Source organism: Nothobranchius furzeri, chromosome 2, assembly GCF_043380555.1.
Source record: "Nothobranchius furzeri strain GRZ-AD chromosome 2, NfurGRZ-RIMD1, whole genome shotgun sequence".
NCBI classification, from domain to species: Eukaryota; Metazoa; Chordata; class Actinopteri; order Cyprinodontiformes; family Nothobranchiidae; genus Nothobranchius; species Nothobranchius furzeri.
The window spans coordinates 85,833,309-85,853,944 of NC_091742.1; the positions used below are offsets into that span (position 1 = coordinate 85,833,309).

General features: G+C 42.8%; 1 protein-coding gene across 3 annotated transcripts; it reads right to left on the bottom strand.

Moving 5' to 3' along the window:
- Positions 1-317: 317 nt before the first annotated feature.
- LOC107376899 (uncharacterized) lies at positions 318-19,468 on the bottom strand. 3 transcript variants are annotated; one of them, XM_054747376.2, is made up of 27 exons: positions 17,544-19,468; positions 15,857-15,918; positions 14,726-14,764; positions 14,383-14,643; positions 14,065-14,270; positions 13,741-13,919; positions 13,402-13,451; positions 11,871-12,895; positions 11,446-11,598; positions 11,338-11,372; positions 9,581-9,733; positions 9,235-9,363; positions 8,807-8,845; positions 8,524-8,649; positions 8,327-8,450; positions 7,313-7,474; positions 7,211-7,245; positions 5,764-5,928; positions 5,556-5,690; positions 5,255-5,293; positions 5,044-5,184; positions 4,612-4,697; positions 4,491-4,514; positions 1,135-2,555; positions 770-880; positions 575-696; positions 318-506 (listed from the first exon to the last, which is right to left on the bottom strand). In XM_054747376.2, the coding sequence occupies exons 1-27, from the start codon at positions 19,335-19,337 to the stop codon at positions 450-452; spliced, it is 6,873 nt and encodes a 2,290-aa protein (XP_054603351.2). In that variant the 5' UTR covers positions 19,338-19,468; the 3' UTR covers positions 318-449. The 3 variants fall into 3 exon arrangements, 2 of the variants coding, with proteins under 2 accessions (XP_054603351.2, XP_070404199.1); XR_008564530.2 differs by having other exon boundaries at positions 386-506; positions 575-722; XM_070548098.1 differs by lacking the exon at positions 9,581-9,733.
- Positions 19,469-20,636: the final 1,168 nt, after the last annotated feature.

Consider the following 20,636-nt stretch of genomic DNA (forward strand, 5'->3'; position numbering starts at 1 on the left):
GAATGTGGGGAAATGTGGTTTAATACGTGTTGTATTCACATTACACGATGGACCGTTGATGTATAAACAGTCTAGACACACAGAACATAACTTCATGATCATCTCTTCACAGGATTTTAATCCAAACTTAAGATCGTACATTTTTTTTACAACATTAAATAAAGAAACCCAGTTTTCTTGCTATAAACTCATTTCCCATCAGCTCATTTTCTTTTAATTCTAAGATGAAACATCTGACCTTCTGGAGCCAGAGCAGAAGCTGTTCATGTTCTGGACTCCAGAACCAGAACCTAAAGAATCAGACCTCCAGAGGTCACATGGTCCTGCTCCAACCAATCACAGCAGGGACCTTCACAATGAGAAGGGTTAAACCAAAGCAATCACATTCAAACCCAATGCTCCACGGTCATGCAGACAACACCTCTGAGACGTTCTTCAGCTGAAGACCCTCAGACCCACGACTCTGTTGATCCTGAAAGCTTCAGCTGATGCTTCTGGAGGTACATCTGAAACCAAACACACGGTGAAGCAGGAAGTGTGTTTAGGGACCTGAATCTGCCTCGTTCCTGCAGACCTTCAGGTTGTCGTAATGCGCTCGGCTGCAGCAATGCTCGTCCTTCGTTTTGCTCCTGTTCAGGTAGAAGACTGAGCAGAGGGAACAGAAGAAGCCCCGCTTCCGCTCCACAAACTCCTCACCTGAGGATAAACACCGACACAAACACCTGAATCTGGAGCTAGCGTTGTCAGGCTGGAGGTTTTTTTTTCTCACCTAGAGGACGTCTGCAGCTGGACGGGATCGGAGTCCTGTGGACATCTGGAGGCTGAGAGCAGAAACGCTTGGCCATGGGTCCGACAGAGCCAGCCCGGTGATCAGCTGGGACTGAAAGAGACGAGGTCTGGGTCAGAACACACCTGACTGTGGAGTGAGGTTGTCAGAAGTTCTCATCTACAACACAACATTCAATATTAGAAATAAATGTCTAGTAATGAGGGGATGTTGCCATGGTTACATGAAAACGATTAAACACACCTAGACCCTCCTTTAGACTCCAACACTAGTCTGACTGCAGCAGCATGAACGTCTCTTCTGTCATGTGAATGTAAATCTTGAGGATCTGATCAAACATCTTGTACCTTTTGACTTCATCCTGCGGCGTCCTCCTCTCTCCAAACATCCATCTGGTTTCTCCTCATCAGGAAACTCAGACTGTAGCCAAGAACCTTCCTCTTCATCAGGCTCCTCCAGCCCTTGCCGACATTTTGAACCCTCTGTGGTTTCGCCCAGAGTCTCCATCGCCCAACCTTCTGTCTCCTCATTTTTCCTCCCTCCCATCAGCTCCTCTTCGGGAGCCATTTCTCTCACATGTTCTTCCTCGCTGAGGTAGTCTTCCTCATCAGTCACATCCATCAGGATCAAAGGAACATATTTTATAGCCGTTGTGTCGTTTGTCTCTGGTGGCTTCTGCTCCACCCCGTTTGAAGACTGGTTTTCATCTGTTGCTGGTGGACTGGTCTCAGATGGACCATCTTTAACCTGATCTAGAGAATCCACAACCTGAACATCAGATTCTGATGCGTCTCTCAGGTCATTGTCCTCTTCATCACTATGTGATGCTCCTGTCCACTTCTCTGTTGGTACTCCATCTTCCTGATCTTCTGGTTGTGGAGTTGTCTCCTCTTTCAGGTCATCTGAGGTCTCCTCTCTAGTTCCACAGGTGGATGTTTTAATGGTCTCTTGGTTTTCCACATAGGTTACAGTTTCATGCTGCTCATCAGGTTCTTCTGGGGAACTGGATCTCATCTCTTCTCCACATCCTCTGCTTTGTGTGGCTGAAGCCTGTTGAACAGAACCATCTTTAAACAAGGTCTCTTCTTCATGTGACATCAGGTTTATAGTAGCTTTAACTCGAGTTGTTTCTCCTGAAGAACCATGATCATCATGGTGTGGACCTCCCTGATGCAAGACACGGTCTCCATCAGGTCCAGGTGTTCCAGAGCCGCCATCTTTATCCTTTTGTTCAACAAACTCAACTAAATGAAAGATTTCTTCCTTTTCACCATCATCTTCCTCTTTACTTGTCTTCACCTCTTTGATCCTTTTATCTTCACACACTGTCTCCAGACTCGTGCTCTGGTTGGTTACATCCAACCTCTTAAAAATGGGAACATCACAGATGGATCCACCTGTTGACTCAGAAATGCATTCTGGGAATTTTCCATTTCCTGTGCTGAACTTAAGAGTCTCTCTGGTCATCTCAGGAGCTTCTGGTGAACATAGGCTCCTTTCAGCTGTGACTGAACTCTGAGGTCCTTCAGAAGGACCCGCCTCCTTCTGCTGACACCAGAAGGTCTGATCAGGGACGAGGTTTGAGATTTCTGTGGAACTCGATCCAGAAACACAGATTTTAGATAAAGCAGCTGTTTTAGCAGCACGCGGCTTGGGTTTCCAAACCATCTCATCCCGTTTCACAGAAGCTGGTCTGGTGCGGACGAGGTCAGGCTTAAGCTTCACCATCTCACTCTGACCTTCTAGACGCTGTGTGAGGCTCTTTGAACTGAAATCAGGAGCAGAAATAAATCAAAAATATGCTGAACAGAAAATAGCATTTAGGGCTGCATTCCACTTCTGCAGCTGCAAATGTAAATGGAACACAGCCCTTGTTACACTGGTGCATTCTCCACTCCAAGCCAAATTAGCCAAGCAATACAAACTTGTTTAATAGCCAAGTAAAAAAAAAATCTGCGTCTCTACTTCCATTAGAATCGTTTTAGACTCAGAACATTTACAGCTAAACCAGACACGGACTTTGTTTCTTAGGTTACTTCTCAGAAGTAGGAAAGAAAGAATTAGGAAAAGCATCAACTCTGTCAAAACAAAAGTCAGATGTAGTAAATGCCCAAATGTGCTGCTCAGTGATGAAAAATATTACATCTATTAACTAATATTTCACCAGGGCCATCATGTGAGATAAACATGGACGGGTGGCTAGCGCTGCTATAGGGAGCCTAGGTAACGCCCATCTACTTCCGGACCACGGGTCCCTGGAAGAACGAAAAAAGAATGCAAGCCAATGGGGCTAAAAACGCTAGTTCCACTTGTTATGTTCCATGGAATCCATATGATGTCCGTGAATTTTAAAGACACATTTTGATACCAAGAAAGCGCTTATTTTCGAACAGGGGTAAACAACATTTTAGGGTTTGTATGAAAATACGTCCAGGACTGCAAATGCGCTTCACGAAAGAGACGTCATCGAACCAGACACGGAGAAAAACTGAGGGAAAAGGGCTGCAAGTTCAGCAACCTTACCACAGGGGGAAAGAACCACTGTAAATCTGGCCATTTGGTAAGTAGCTAGGGAGAGTGGTGACGTCACATATGAGACGTGCTGATTTCTAGTGTGTAGTCATGCTAATTACAAACTTTTACAAGCTGATAAATCTCAAAGTACGTGACTGGCGTGGTCGAAACACCCATCGTTACTTTTCATTTAAACTGCAGTGCAACATATGAGTGATCCGGGGCGTAAGGCAAAGCAGGTTAGAAAATAGCGTTTTTAGCCCCGTTGACTTGCATTCATTTTTTTCGTTCTTCCGGGGATCCATGAGCCAACCGAAAGGGAGGAGACTTAGGCTCTCTATACTCATTGAAGCATGACGTCACATCCCCGCCCCCCAGCCCTAGGTTGGAGGTCAAGAAAGCAGCACTTCCCCAGTGACCACAGTTGTGTATCTGGTTGCTGTCAGTAAACAGAGTTAAATGGCGGCTAAATTAAATCCATCAGCATGGTTAACACACGTAGAGCTGTAGGCTGCACAACGAAAGGACAGTAGAGTTACATTTCACAGGTTTCCAGCTGATAAAATACATCTAAGGCAGTGGTAAACCGCCGATTCTAGTGCATAAACCACCCACATCATGGCAGACAAGTCTCGTGACAGATGAAAAATATCTGCCCTACATGTCCAGAAACAAACAAGTTATAGCCATCTAATGACTTATATGCTTTTTTTTTAAAATAATTCTGCATGACCGCGAGGACGAGGAGCTGAGGAGGACTGACTGACGAAGCATAGCGCTGATCAACTTGTGTCCCACAGAAAATCCCAATTCTAAATGATCCTAAGTTGAAGCCAAAACCGTTTCAAACAAGCGCTCCTCCTCAGCCGCCACCATTAGTTGTTTTTCTCCATCGTGGGTCTGGCGCTAAGCCCACCCAACGCCTCTCTACAAACTTAGCCGAGCCAAAGGTAGACCTGCTGAGACTACAATGGAGTGTGGCTAGACCAACCTGCTGAGCAAAATCTTTTCAGTCTGCTTGGGTTTCTAGACTTCTAGGCTATGATTTTGTTATTGGTCACAAACATTTTGGGAAGTGTTTGTCTACATATTAAACGAGTCACACCGGGGCTCCTACATCTGTCATGAAACACACTCAAAATACTCGTCCTCACTTGTTATAACAAACAAGAGGAAATCAGACACTCACGCCTCGATACGCTTCACTCTGCTCCTGCATGAGAGAAGAAGACCGTCAGACTTTCATCATATCCTTTACAAGCAGTCAACTTTAACCAGGTGGTTTAGTGTTGATATAAACACAAACTCACCAAAGTTCATGCTGGGATGACCCGCCCTGTGGGACCTTCTCAACTGCTTCTGCTACTCCGCTGGACTCAGACATTTCTATGACTATCTGAGGCAGGAAGAGAAGTGAAGGAAGTCAAACAAAAACATTAAAACCCATCTATCGTCTTTCTGGAGGTTTTAGTGAACACCTACGGGGCAAATGTAATTATTAGGAAGTCTGAGGCCTGTCCAAATGTGAAAACATTACTAAACCTTGTTTAACCTGAACCGAAGGACCAACGATTTTGTGTTCATGTGTTTATTTATTTGGCAGACGCTTTTATCCAAAGCGAATTACAATTTATAACCTTTAGGGCATGTTGTGATCTTCACACAAATGTGAGATTTGATGAAGTGAAAGAGAAATAAAATCCAACATAAATATATAATCTGACCAATCCAGATGCTTTTACCCTGTTAGCGAGCGACAGGAAGTTGACAAAAGGAGAGACCAAAGCCACTTCCTTCATGACCATCATGACGATGTGAGCGGACGCTTCAGAGACCTCCACACACAGCAGCCGCTCCTCCAGAACCCGCGGATCTGAAACGGGCTGGAAACAACCAGACGGTGTTGGAAGCTGCGGCTTCGCTTCAGATTTAAATCGGGACTGGAAGACTCACGCTGTTGCTCCATTTCATCACAGATCTGTACATCGTCTCCTAAAAACACATTACAGAGGGTTGGTGTGCCTTCAGAGGTCGCAGGTAGGTCAGACTCTAAATCCTGAGGTCACAACTTTATCTTTAATTAATTCTGAGGAAAAATGTATCAAATAACGACTTCAGTCACCAACAATGGCTGTAATGTACTCAGGTGTAGAGGCTAATACACAAAGTGATTATTAAACTAGAACCTGAGTGAGTTGATTATACTTTTCCCTACAAAGGTAAACATAATAAGCAAGGTCAGAGGTTTTCTCACCTCGCTGAATCCCGGCTGAATGTCCTCCAAAACAAAGTGAACGATCAGCTCGCAGCCTCCGATACAAACCGGATTTTCTATATAGTTTAGGACAAAATCACAGCAGGCGTTCCAGCTGCTGAAGAACACAAACGCCTGGAGGAGACAGAAGAGTTACAGCTGGATGAACGCGAGTGGCCAGGTTTGGATCAGCAGGGCTGCTCCTCACCCTCCTCTGTAGTGGAAGGACAATCACGTTGTAGTACAGAGTGTGGAGGGTCTGATTGGGGAAGTAACACCACACTAACTTGGCGATGTCCTCGTGTGTGTAGTGTTCTTGTGGTAAACCAGTTAGCATGACGGTGGAGAACTCAGAGCCCAGAGGACCAGCTTCCTACAAAACACACATCCTGTAAACATTCCTTCATGAAGTCACTTGTTTATCAGTTCAGAAGAATCAGGGTTTCACCACACAGAAGAAGAAAAGAAAATATTATTTCTATAGCGCCTCTCAAGATAAAAATCACGAGGCGCTTCACACAGGAGGTGTGCTGCACTCTGCTGCTGAAAGAGCTTCATGTAAACACACTTTTACACACAACAGTTACACAATCACATGGCACAACACAGGAGAGCCACCTCTTTAGGTCAAGACTCTGCAGTCCACCTACACCTGAATGACAAGGGACACTTTTTGAAGATGACAAAGTACACATTGTGGAGAGAGAAGATGGATGGTTTAAGAGGAGTAAAATAAGTTTTCTATGTCAAACATGAAAACCCCCACTTTAAATAGAGGTGGGGGCTTAGATTTAACCTTTCCAGTACCTATAAGGCAGCTTTGAATCTCATTACCCCAAAATTCAACTACCTCCGCTCTGCTCCGGCACGAACTTCACAGCAAAATCGGTCCCGTTGTAGTCAGTCAGAGCTGCTCCACCACTGCGGCCGTGTGGCGCAGTGCGTCGCCCGCCGTTCCACCATCCGGCAAAAATAGAATCGATTCTATTTTTGCCGGACGCCGGAGCACCTCCGCAGTCAATGGACAGAAATCACAACCGCCCAACAGGAAAAGGAGCAAGCACAACTTCCGTTATTTCACAATACATCGATAAACAAAAGGCGTTTTTTGTTTCATATGCACAGGTTTAACAACTTTTAACAACTATCAATGGCGGCTGAACTTTAAATGCACAAAAATAAGCCATAAATACAGTTTCCACTATCAAAGTAGTCACACTTTGTTGATCCAAACACTGCTGATCTCTCAACACAAATGATGGGCAGATTAAACCGTTCATTTCGATGCTTCTCCCACACAACGGGTGTTTGGATCTAACTTCCGCGTTTATTGCTCGGACTGTATCGCAAGATCTCGAAAATCCCGCGCATGCCTGTTTGCGCACCTCAGGTCTCCGCACCGGAGCGGAGCCGTTGTAGAGCGGGTACCAGTAAAAATTGAGTTCGGAAGCGAGCGGCTGCGGAAGACGGAGCAGAGGTAGTGGAATTTTGGGGTTACTAAGCAGTTTCAGTCTAGGTCACACCTTCCTGTGTTTAATCAACACAACTTCCTCTCAAAAGAGGCCAACAACTCATCAGAGGGTGGAGAGGCGGGGTAATCAGTAGTTTTGGCTCGTTAAATAACAAAATAATTAGATGTTAGTAAATTGTATTACCTTAATATCCACTAATCCCCAGGCCGTGTGATAATCTGTGAATCAAACAATCACGTAAAATAAATCCTTTAATGTGAGCTCATGTCTCCATGTTTTTCTTACTTGGGATGTTGAACCAAGGCGAGAAGGTGGGAAACACAAAAGGTCTTGTTCTCATAGTGATCCAGAATGGTGAACTACTTCGTGCAACACCACACTTAGCTGTTGGGATGACTGATGCCTCAATGCCCAGGTCTGTAAAAGCTGTCGCTGGACGTTTTGATGCTGCAGAAACAAATAAGTTACTGCTGAAAGGACACAAACATTGTCACAAGGTTTGTTCCCTTAATTAGTCAAAGCTTCTCACAAAAAGCCACTTTCTATTTTACTGTTTCAGGGCCCCAAATGAGCCAACTAGCACCAGGAGGACCCCACTGGAGGACCGCAGCATCATCAGAGCAGAACTTGCTCTAGAATGGCATCAAACAGGTTTGAAAGCATCTGCAGCTCATGGAGGAGACGACATTTGAAGGAAGGCCTGTTGTTGAGAAGGGCAATGAGGAAGCCATTTGTCCCAATAAAAAGCACCAAAAATGTTCTGTAGGTCTGAGCTGCAGTCGGTGAAGATGTTTAGCCCACTACGTCCAGACGGAATGAATTGTGCAAGCAGGAAGCTGCAACTGGCTGATTTCCCTGAACCAACTAGAGGCCCCCACTAGTAGGTAGGCATGAGTGTGACATAACTTCAGCCGAGCAGTCAGTCAGTCCATAGGTTGGTGTGTATGGTCAGCTCAGCACGAAACAGGACCGCAACAAGTGTTCAGCTCCGCACGGATGCCAGTGTAAAAACAAAGACTATCGGGGCCAGACGGAGCTGGCCATGTGTAAAAATCAGTCCTGTGTCCTGCCAACAGTAAAGCATACGGAGAACATTCATGTATGCCAGCATGCTTCTCGGCCAAGGGAGCGGACATAGTCACGTTTACCCTCACAAATAAAGAATGGTACCGAAACATCTTCCAAGAGGAACTCCTAAAATTAAATTGTGATTAAAGGCCTTTGAAACTCATGAAATGCTTGTAAATCTACTTTAGTAACCATAGAAACATCCAACAAAAAAGATCTCAAGAGACTGACGTCGTGACGTCCTGAAGCTCTGTGGTATTTTCAGTCTGTAGACATGGTGGTCAGTAGGATTCAGTACGCTGTACCAAACTCCAAGCAGATCAGCATCACGTGCAGACCTAAACTGGACAAACACCTGAAACACAAAGTCAAGAACAATCAAACAAGATGCTTCTTTTAAACAAGAGTACACTAGAGGAAGGCTGTACCTTGTTGAGAAGAGGCAGGTAGTTTCTTATGAGACAGATTTTTTTAAGCGTTTCCCTCAGATCTTTGGCTTCACTCGGTAAGATGTTGTGAATCAAGACCGTGTTGCTTCCATCGTCCTTCACTTTCTGCTTGAACAGCAAAAGCTGCTTTACTTCAGTTTTATCACCTGAAGGTTTTTTTTTTTTCACTTTAATGTGTTTCTATCCATAATTTAGCCACAGTATTCAGGGCTGAGAGAGTTTTTCCAACCAGGAAACAGAAATTATTATGAGAAGAACTTACATAACGCATCATCTTCATCAGGTATGAATAAAACTCAAACTGAAACAGAAAGAATAGTTAAACATGACAAAAGGCTTTGGATGAGGTCAGAAGCAACATAAACACATTAAAAACACAAATCTAGTTTTTGGGACCAAAAAGAACAGTTCCTCTCAACAGCAGCAGTTTTTTGTTATAAAATACAGTAATTGATACTTCATTGACCCTATCATATTTCTTTACATTTGACCCCTGACCCCTCCCTGAGGAGCGGTGTGCTGCCATTTGTACCCTTTCAGACCTTAGGTCTGGGATTAAACGACTCCCGTTTCATTTAAAGGTCCAAAGTGATAAACTCAAGTCTCTGATGATACGTTTGTTTTATTTTAGTATATCTTTTTCAGTTGAGGGAACGCTATGGTAAATGTTGCCATGTTATAAATACTTACTGGCATCGTTGAAATTTTGCTGCTCACGACATTCAAAGAGACTTTTGAGCCTCTGAGAAAAACATCATTTCTGTCAAAATGTTTGACGATTTTTTGGATGTTTCCCACATGATACATCAGCGCAAAGGCCTGCAAGAAATAACAAAAATTAGTAACTCAAGGTAAAACGCATTATCTAAATAGCTTTAATACTTAGAAAACATACCAGGCATTTAATATGGAGAAAGTTCCAATTAGTGAATACGCCCAAAAAATAAATGTGAAGTGTACGGTCATGAATTTAAAAAGAAACCAGCTGAAACCAGAAAAGTACCACCCCCAGCCTGATGAATTATCTGGGCCCTACCATGCGCTTCTGGGGAAGAATGTAAATGTTGTTGCCCTTGTAGATAAATCCAAAAGGACAAAGCAGGTTGGCAACATCGTCCTCGCAGTAGCAGCCATCATGATACTCTGGTAGGTTTGTTACCAACAAAGCTGTCGCATTGAGGGAAGAGAGCTGGAAACAAGTTGTTTATCATTACCTGCCAGCATCTTTAGGTCATTTACCTTCATTCTAATTTAACCCTCAGCCATAGATGTGTGTGTGTGTGTGTGTGTGTGTGTGTGTGTTGGTAAGAACCTGGCAAGACCATATATATTACAATACAGGTGAGACGATACAATACATTGTGAAATTAAAAGTCAGATGATGTTTCTCATTTTTAAGACTCGGGTCAGATGCTTCCAAGACTCATTGAGAGTCATCAGAATAAAGGCGGTAAAATCTGCTGCCACCTAGCAGTCAGAGTGTGAATTGCACCACACTATAGAAATATTGTAAATATGTGCATGTAATGTTGATTTTAAAAATTGATGTACAGTTTTAAATATCAATTAAGTATAAAATCAGAACATGTCAAATATGTCTATACATCAATATTTTCTTATACCCCTGCTCGCCCAAAGACTATAACCACGTAAATACCCATTTGGTTGCCTAATGTCACTAATTTTATTTACATGAGAAAAAATAAAATAAGGACTTATTAAAACAGGTGTTTGGTGGCTTAGATGCGTTAAAAATTTGTAAGACGTTGACTCGGATGGGTTTTTGGGTTTTGTGTAACATCAGATTTAAAACTCACAACCTTCGTTAAGACCTAAAACTGTAACGACAACAGGGTTTTCTGTTACAGCCCAGTAACCAGACAGGAAATTTAACACTTTTAAATGTCAAAAAGTTAATAAAAACAGTAAAAGGCATTCTTTGGACAAAGCATAATGTATACCTCTTCTATTGTGTCAATTATTTGGGTAAACTACACCAACCATGGGTAAACTACACCAACCATGGGTAAACTACACCAACCATGGGTAAACTTCACCAACAATAGCAAACACACTCCTTGTTGGTTGCTCCTGTTTCAGTGCTGAACTGGCTGCAGACTGGCCAGAACGCAGCTGCTAGGTTTTTAACGAACACAAACCAACGTAGCCATATCACCCCGGTCCTGACACATCTCCATTGGCTCCCCGTTACATTCTGTGTATGGTTTAAGTTATTGACTTTGGAGTTTAAAGCCTTACATGACTTAGCATCTCCTCATCTGTCCCACCTGCTCACCCCCTATGTACCCACGCACACATTGAGGTCAGCTGTTCTCCTGCTACGCTGCACTCCCCTGGTGTCCAACAAATCACGGGGTGAACAAGCGTTCTTCTATGCTGCCATTATGCTCTGAAATTCACCTCCACTTACAGGTAAGCAGGCATCCTCTCTGGCTGTTTTTAAATCTCATTTAAAGGGCTACTTTCATTGCTTGGCCACCGGTGACTTGTTTGTTTTTACTGGGTTTTTTTTCTTGTTCTTATTGTTTTTGCGGCTTTTATTAGCTTTTACTGCCTTACATTGACAGTTTTACTCACGTTGGGGTTTTTTGGTCTAATGATCCTGCCTGTGCAGCTTTTGGTCAGTCAGCGCTCATGCTGTAGTTTAAATGTGCTGCATAAATTAAGTGGTGTGGTATGGTAAACACAGATTTTTACTTGCAGCAGTTTACTTTGAAGATGCCAGATTTAGGATGAAAATCTTTCTACAGTTGATAAAGTAAGAAAACTCACCTTTGATGACATGACGGTTTTCTTGTTGAAGCAGGCTGCAGAGGAGAGTCAAACTCAGCTTAAAGTACGCAGCAGAACATTTACAGAAACATTCAGGGCTTTTCTTACGGATCTTTTCTGGATGTAATAGAGTTTCCATTTTCTCTCCAACAGTCAGCGAGCTAACAGCAGCTGAAAGCCCAGAGCTGGTCGATGGAGCCATCTCAGTCGCCATACTTGAAACATTGTCGACTTTAGAAGCATTTTTCTTTTGAGTCCTCACTACAGACAAATAGAAGAAGTTTGTTTATATAGTACTTTCACAGACTGGGTCACAAAGTGCTTCACAAGACTTCCTAATTTTGAAAACTACTTAATGCAACATAGCTCAGAAGTTTAAATCATTTAGTTAAGGAGTTGTTCTGGTTCCTAATTAAAGGCCTAATGTTGGGTGTTTTTCTGCCATATAGCTTGAAATGCTCTCCAAAAACTGATGACAACCAACAAATTAAACGCTTTGACAAAACATTAATCAGAAAACTACATAAACATACCGTTATCCACCCATCCCAGAGTCTGGTCCTGTTCTTCTACACCCTCAGCGCTGGTCTTCAGCTGCGGTCTGGATGACTCTGAATCCAGGATGTTGTTTTCCTGCGGTGAGGCTTTCACCACCATCCCTGGAGCTGTAATGGAGGGTGTTTGTTGCATCGGAGTTGGATCGTTCTCACTGGTTGGATCTTGTGACATCTTTGTCTCCATCAGTTTGCATCCCTTGACCTCAGCAGGACCTTTGTCCACATCTACAGCTTCAGTCTCTCTTGGTTTGGAAGTTTCTACTTCATTCTTCATGTGAACATCTACTTTGTCAAGATCATCCAGTTTTCCTTCTGCCGAGTTGGTTTTAAAACCCTCAGATTTGTCTTCAGAGAGCAGCTCTTGTTCTTCTGAGCTCTGAGCTCTGTTCCACATAGCAGCATCAGGCTGAGATTTTACCGTTGGATTCAAGACCTTTAAGGTCTTTTCTTCCACTTCATCTTTAACATCTCCTGCTGTCTGAAATCTGTCCAGATGAATGTCTGAAGCTAGTTCAGCTTCAGAAGGAAAGACCTTTACTTCTGTGCAAAGACTTTTGACTCTGATTGAGTTAATCATGATTGTATCTGAAGGTTTTCCAACCATGATTGGTCCATTTGAGGATTCTTCAGTGTTCGTCTCCATGTTTTTATGTGTTGCTCCTTGTTTTGAGTCACCAGTACCAGAATGTTTTGCAGGACATTTGGACTTCTTAGATCTTGGGAGTTTTGACACTTCCTCTCTTAATTCCATGTCTTTAGCAGATCCTGTTCCATCTTTGGTGCCCGTTGTAAAAGTCTTTTTTAAAACCCGCTTCCCTGAGACTTCTTTTGCTTTGGAAACCAAGATCTTTGCTTTTGAAACAAGTGTGCTTGTTGTCATCCTTTTCACGGTTTTTGGTAAAAATCTTTTTACAGGACGCTGAGATGACTCGGCGGTGTGTGGTGAAACAATAAGCGACGCAACAGATTTTCTGCGTGCAAGAAAGTTACAGGAGGTCAAGCTGAAAACGGAGAATAAAGACAATAGAATTTGATTAAAGAGAATTATGCAGCAGTTTGTTCCTTTGAAGGCGTAATAATTGAATTTAGCAAGATTATTACAACTATTGATAATCTGGCGATACGATATATATGACAATTATACAGGGGAGGCATTACCATATAATATATAAACCAGGGATTTGTAATATTTAAGACTGAATTTCACGGGAAAACTCAGGTCAGACACTTCTAAGACACATTGGGTGTTATCATGAGATCTCGGTCCGTTAACGACGGAGGTAAAAACTGCTGCCACCTAGCTGTCGGAGTGTGTTATTCAAGAATATTTTGGAAGCAAGTGTGTTTGGACCATTTCTTTGTTCTACTATTTTAAAAGACATAGCATGCCTAGGAAAAATTCATATAAAATAAGATTACCAAGTTTCCTATGATGCAAGAAGAACATGAGCTGAATTAATATTAGAGTAAAACACAGACTAAAACAAATAGAGGTTAGATGACTTACTGCAGTGGCTTTGTACTAGAAGTGAGAGAAGGAGGTCCAAAACTCGAATCCTAAAAAAAATAAATAAAACATTTTTACTTGTATTGACTTAGTATAACGTCTCCATCACCTTTTTTAAATCTGTTTTGGCGTCTAGTATAAATTATTGCCTTGTGAGTTTTCTGTGGGAAAAAGTTGCATTTGTGAGACCACATTAATTATAGGAAGCAGAAGTTTGGCCTTCAAATGCATCAAAACTACACAAACTACAGGTAGGGGAAACTTCTGTTTAGAACTACATTACTTCCAGTGCTGGGAATTGGTGTTTTAGTGGCACAAGAAGATAAACGATGCACCAACCTGAGGTTTTGTAGAAATGGACTCACTTCTCTGAAGGTTAGACTCTGATCTGAAAAACGTTGCACTAGGAGCTGGAGAGGCAGCCAAGGTCTTCATCTTCTTCAGCTCTGACAGAAGAACAGGAACCAACGTTTTCACCACAGCTTTGAGTTTAGGCTGCTCCAACAGAGACTGGAGAGCTGGAAGAAAGAAAACGTCGTTACAACCTGCCTTTAGGATTCATCTAATGAGGAGAAAGCTGAGGCTGTGGTTTAAGTTTTATATTAGAATTCAACAGGTTGATTAATTACGTTGCTAAAAACGTAGCTGGAAAACATTCCCTACCAGGTGATTTCAGTAATTTTTTCGTCAGCCTCTTGGCTTTGCTCGACTTCCTTCTTTTATCCGAAGCCCTGTGAGCTGAAGATCTCCTGCTTCTCCTCTTAGATGAATGATTCTTCTTCCTTCTGGGTGACGGTGGTCTCTCCCGACTCCTTGAGCGGGATCGATAACGCTGATCGTACCACAAAGAAGGAGAACGAGACCGTGACCTGTGGAAATACAAACCAATATTTTAACACCTAATTATTATAAACATCATCAAATTATAAAGGATAAAAAATAAACCCAACTATAGAGCAGCATACTGAAGGATTCACAGACCTGCAGTTGTACCTGGAGCTCTGCGACCCTCCTGATCTGCTTCGGCCTTTTCTTCTTCTGCCCTCTGAGTCGTGGTAATCTAAAGGACTTACTGACCGAGAGCTGCTGCTGGAACGGTCCTTTCTGTACTCTGGCCTGCGGTGGTGATGCAGGACGTTTGAACTGGATCTGAAGCAGCCGTCGGACCTGAATTTCCGGTGCTGATGCTGGAAGTGCTGTGCAGTCGCTGGTGGAACCTGCTTGGTATGTTTATCAGGGAAACTACAACAAATGGGAAAAATAAGTGACTAAACTTAAAGAACTCTCAGAACTAAATTGTTTTTATGTGAAAACAGAAATGTACCTGAGGGATGGAGATATGTTACCATCCCATTTTGAGTACCTGTAGAAAACAGAAACATATTAAAGGTGAACAAAAACATTTCTGCATTAAGTCAGAAGCAAACACAAATAGAGAGCGCTGTAATCAGATGACAGAAGTCACACCAACATAATATTTACTAATGACTGATTATAATAAACACTACACTGTAAAAAGTTAGTTCAGTGTAAGGTGTTCCTGCAGAAGCTAAAGACCCACAGGGTGCTCTGGTTCTGGGACCTGCGTCTGCCAACGGCAGACTAAAGCAACGCCATAAGCAAAATCACTTCCCATTTTTAACCAAGTGTTGAAATCAGTAACAGACTAACTAAAAGGCTCTCAAAACAATGTGTGAATTTTAGCTTGCATTTATCTAATTAACTCTTCTGTTAAGGGAAGGGAATGATCTGAGCATGCAGGAGGACTGACGCATCTTAAACCTTTGTCGGCTGTGCTGAAGAGAAAGGTACAGAACCACATTATTTAATTAATTAGCTGCGCGTTCTCCTGTCCTCTGTCCTCCGGGCCACACACACACACACACACACACACACACACACACACACACACACACACACGGGACTGTCTCAGCTGTTATTTTCGTTAAGGAGTGTGCACGTACAGCATGCGCGCCTCGTGCACGAGCCTACTATTGAAGCTGCCGTTACGCTTCACAAGGGGGCAATCGCGAGCATAAAAATTCAAAACTCTGTAATGTCCCTTTAAATCTATTAAAAAAAAAAAGACAATGACTCTACGCAAAAGCGGCCAAAATACCAGCAACAGTGTGAAAATCTTGTTAAGACTAACAGAAAACATTTGACCTCTGTTTTGTACTCTTTGTTGGAAATGACAAAGTATTGTGATGGAATTTTGTTATTGATCAAATACTAATTTTTCACCATAATTTGCAAATACATTGTTTAAAAATCCGACAGTGGTTTTGTGTTATTTTTTTCCCCATTCAGTCTCTCAGTTGAGGTGAACCTAGGATGAAAATTACAGGCCTCTCATCTTTTTAAGTGGGAGAACTTGCACAACTAGAGGCTGACTAAATACTTTTGCCACACTGTATTCATGAGATTAAAGATAATGGGGAAAAAGAAAACTGACCGTTTGCAGAGAAGTTTGCAGTGCTCAAGATGAATGCTTGTGTTCTGGTGGAGAATCCAGTCCTAAAAGCAAAAAGAAACATTTGGGGGTGGGGGTGGGGGGTGGGGGTGGGGGGGTGGCAAGAAGTATGATCGCAAATGTCATCAATTTCAGCACCAATTTAATTTCTGTCTGAAAAGAAATTTTTCAAGTCTTTAACTGCTCCAGAGAAGTAAGAATAAAGTTTTAAGAGGCCATCTAGTTGTTGGAGTTTTTTACCATGCGATACCGATTTCCTCATGAAAAATACCCTAACCCCATTTTTGGCTGCATTCATGCATTTTCCTGTTTCAGCTGCAAGTTTTCAGATTTAGAGGTAGGACCTGCAGACACAAAGATGGAAACTAAGTGCATCATCTGGCCTTTCTCCTCCCCATGAAGCTGGTCTCCAAACTGAAGCCCACCTACCCTGGATGTAGATCACTAACTCCCACTTTAAACCTCCTCCGTTCCCAGAGTGGATATTCTGACAAATTACTTCTGCACCAGGAATTAAACATCACCGTAAAAACCATGCATCCTGTCCAAAGACGCACATAACAGCCAGCACTTCTGTAAAAGGTTTGGTGTGTTAGCGCAGTGCTCTCCAACCCTGGTCCTCAGCACACACCGTCTTGCATGTTTTCCATGTTGCCCTTTTAAACACCAGTTTCCCTGCTGCCACACACCTGACTTAAATGCATGAATGATTAACAGACATCTGCAGCATTTGATGTCCTGCTGAGGAGGCAAGGTAAATCACGTGTGCTGAAGCAGAGACATGGAAAACATGCAAGACAGTGTGTCCTGAGGACCAGGGTTGGGAAACACTGGGTTAGCGGATAGAGCGCCTGCCTAGCATGCTTTTGTGCTATGACCTTACACTGGTTCAAATCCCGGTCACAGATGTAAGTTACCTTATTTTGTTTAGCAACACTTTCTAGTATTACATTTTCAACCCTTTATTGGTCAACTGTTAAAAAAAAAAGGACTGATCTTTTTACTTTTGTTTATTTAGCTAGCGTGAGTCCATGTGAGGTGCGAGTCCATGTCAGGTGAGCAGAGCTCAACATTAAGACAACTGTGTCCCATCCAGAGCATTGCAACCAAACCGCTGCTTGGAAATAATCAAATTCAAAGACCGTTAGACAATTTTTTTTTGCAGAAGATAATCAATAAATCTTAAACAGAAAATACATTTTAAATCAGCTTCAGGTGGCTAAATTACTGCCAACACAAGGACTTGAACCAAAGTCAGGACATGGCAAAACAAGATGAAAGGCAGACGCTTTAACTGTTAGACCATCAAACCCAAGACAATGACTGAATTGTCCAAGATACCCACATTTTGTCAGTGAGCGTGAACGGAGTACCGGCGCCATTTGCAAGGACGCTTTCTTATCATTTGTTGTGAAGCTCAGGCCACTGGAGGCGTAGCCGACTGAAACGGTTTTATTTGTGGGTACGAAGACAGGCTGACAAAAATAACTCATATTTAAGATAAAATGACATCTCAATAGAGCAAATGGTAAGATTTTATCCATCTTTACTCTCAAATGTTTAAAATAGCATGACATGGCCACTTGGATATTGGGGTTACAAATAAGATTGCACTTGGTTTTACAACCAATTTAAGGCATGCAGAGAACCTTGGAAATCCTTAACTTGCCTTCATTTTGGCACACTGTATGTTGCAAAGGGAACAGGTGTGTGGAAAGTTTTCTGGCGGGGTGGCTGCATAGTCTTCCATCATCGCAGGTGGTGGCAGAGCCATAAAGACAGGCCCCGTAGCTAAAGACTGTCTGCTGTGATGTGATTGTGGCGCAGGAGGGGAGATCAACCGTCTTGGAAGCTGTGGTGACTGACAAGGGGAAAGAGGAACCATTGTGGGTTGTACGGATGAAGAAGAAGCTGGTTTAAAAGCAGGAAACCCCTGTGGAAGTAATCCTTTCTCCATCTGTGATTCCAGTGGCTTCAGGTGTTGCAGCGTCTGGTACCAGTCCCCCACAAGCTGCTGCGTGTGCAGCTGCTCTACAGACTGCTGATTTTTCTTAGTCCAACATTTGAACCTTTCTTGAGTTTTAATCTGATCAGAATATATATTAGGAATACCCGAGTTCAAGACAGATGGGCCAGGAGCAACAGTACCCGGTGTTTGGTCTTTAGGAGTTGAATGGGTTTGTTGTTTTATGTCTTTCAAAAGGAGGTCTGTGGAAGCGTCCAACTTGGGAAACTTTGCGTCTGTGTCTTGAGAGAAACAGTTGAGGATTTTTTGTAAATTCAGGTTTGGTTGAGTCTGTCCCCGATCAGCTGGACCACAGGTTGAAAAAGCCAGTGAGCTCTTGATTGAGCTGAGACTTTCAGTGCAGGTTTCCTGGTCATGTGAAGACACCAGGCCACTTCTGCTTTTCACTTCTTTTGAGCTTCTGGGCTGCAGTTCTTTACAGCGGCTCCCGTTAGTGTCCATTAATGTCGAACCTTCACTGTGAGCCCCAGTGCCAATGGTTCCAGCAGTACAAGTCCCAATTCCTATGGTTTCACCAGTCCTAGTCAGAGGACCAATGGATCCATTAGCATAAGTGCCAGCAAATCCACAGGTTTGAGTCTCATTGCCAATGGCTCCCCCAGTTGGAATGGTTTCTCCAGCATCCTTGACAACCTCTGGTGTTAGATTCCCCCTTGGTCCTTTTGGTTTAGGAATATGTGATGAAACCTTTTCTACTGGCCCAGTCCTATTCTCCCGTCCAACTGAGCATGTGCAGGGCTGAGGTTTAGAGCAACTTTCTGACTTCTCGTTCATTCTCTTTTCCTTTGCAATGCGGATTTGTTGGAGGATGTGAGGCAGCTTATCAGCAGTAATCTGGTCCTCAGGGTAAGCCAGCAGGTCCTCCATATCATCTCTTCCTAACCCATAACGCTGAAGAATCTCAGTGGCCAGTTCTGGAGTATATTTAGTGCAACTGGATCTAGGAGACAGAAATTGGCCTGCTTTGGTCTCATTATCATCTGCCAAGCTTGTCGAGGATTGTGTTTTGCACTGGCACTCTTTGAAGAGGAATGTCTCATTCCAGCTATAATTTCCAAATAAACACGATAAACAAAACCTGGAAGAATAATCCCTGTCAGCATTTGAGTGTTGTCTTTGAGAAGTTGCGTTCTTTGAAACTTTGAGACTTGGCAAAAAGCAAGTTTCCTGGCTGACAGGGGTTCTCACGTCATCACCGGTTCTGCTCAAATACGCATGTACAGACTTGTCAACGTTCTCTTCAACTGAGTCTCCATGACAATTGGGTATGAGTTTTACTGGGAGGTGAAAAAGCTGCTGGAATGTCGTACCAGACATGCTGAACTGCGGTTCAAGAGAGGGAAACATAACGGCTTCCCATTCTGGCTCAGCTTTGATTGGCTTGCATTTCTCTTGGTGATTATGAGTACACGAGTAATCCTGAGGATCTGACATCATCTCAGGGGTAACTGGTGGCTGTTGAGATTTCAATTTACATCAAAACCTTCAGTTAGTGAAGCTTTTCCTCCATGTGACAGAAGCTCTTTAGAGACCCCCCAAAGCAGAAGACTTGATGAAAAGCTCCAATATTAAAGAAACTGAAAAGTTAAACAAAAAACACAATTACTGACAGATCTTGGCCTTCCCATGTGGCTAGCTTACGATCTGCCCGCTCACCAACACAGTTCTAAATAACAGAAGTGTTTCAACAAGCTCTGAAACTGACATCTAATAACATTTTACGTATAGTGCAATAAGTGTTTCCTTCTCCCGAATCTTTAAATCCATTTGTCAAGTCCATAAGTTATTTCATGAAGATGAATGCATCTTTTGGTTAGACTCTACCCTCTATACATGGCTGTAGTCACAATGGTGACATGAAAAAACAGCCTTCTTCTCTGACCTCTCCTTTAACCGGCCGAGTTAACATTCAACCCCAATACTAGGTTCAGCCACTCAGACAGATTCAGGTGGATTACTGCTCACATGTCAACACGACATAGGTTTAAAATCTACTTTGTTTTCAATCAACAGCGGGACAATTTATTCCCGAAGAGAAATGGCGGTTTTTCTAATATGCTGTCAGTCAAATGGTGCGCATAAATAACGGTATATGTTAACATTGTAAAAAAAGTTAAGAATGAAATCATAATTTTGAGTTTACCAACAACTATTTCTAACTAAACAAATCCATTACCTGCCGGTAGTGGTCTAGCTTTCGGCCTGTCTACCAACACTTGGCAGCCAGCTGACGTTTGTCGCTATTTAGCCTTCAACTATCAGCAGGTGTGTTAAGGTAAGCCAGTTAAGGGAACTTCCGGTTTTGATTGTTGTTTCAAAATAAAAGCATGCTTGGTTCGCATGTGAGTTGGAAGCAGAAGGGGTGTACAGGTCTGGCCGCTTCTACAGCAGGGGCCTTATATTCTGGGCCTGGAGGGCCAGCACGTTTTAGTGGTTTCTCTGCTCCAACACACTAGATTCAGTGTCTGAATCACCTGTGCAGCAGCTGATCAGGCTCAGCAGAAGCCTGACTGAAATCAGGTGTGTTGAAACGGAGTTAAAAATAAAACCTGATGGATACCGGCCCTCCAGACCCAGGTCTGATAACCCCTAGTCTACACACCATCTAATGTAATCATCTAATTAAACTGGTAAATAAAATATTTTTGTAACTTTTAATCCTCCTGGGACTCCATTTGTATTTGTGTGAGTGTAAAAGTAAATAAAATTATTGACAGATTCCCCAAAAATAAAGGA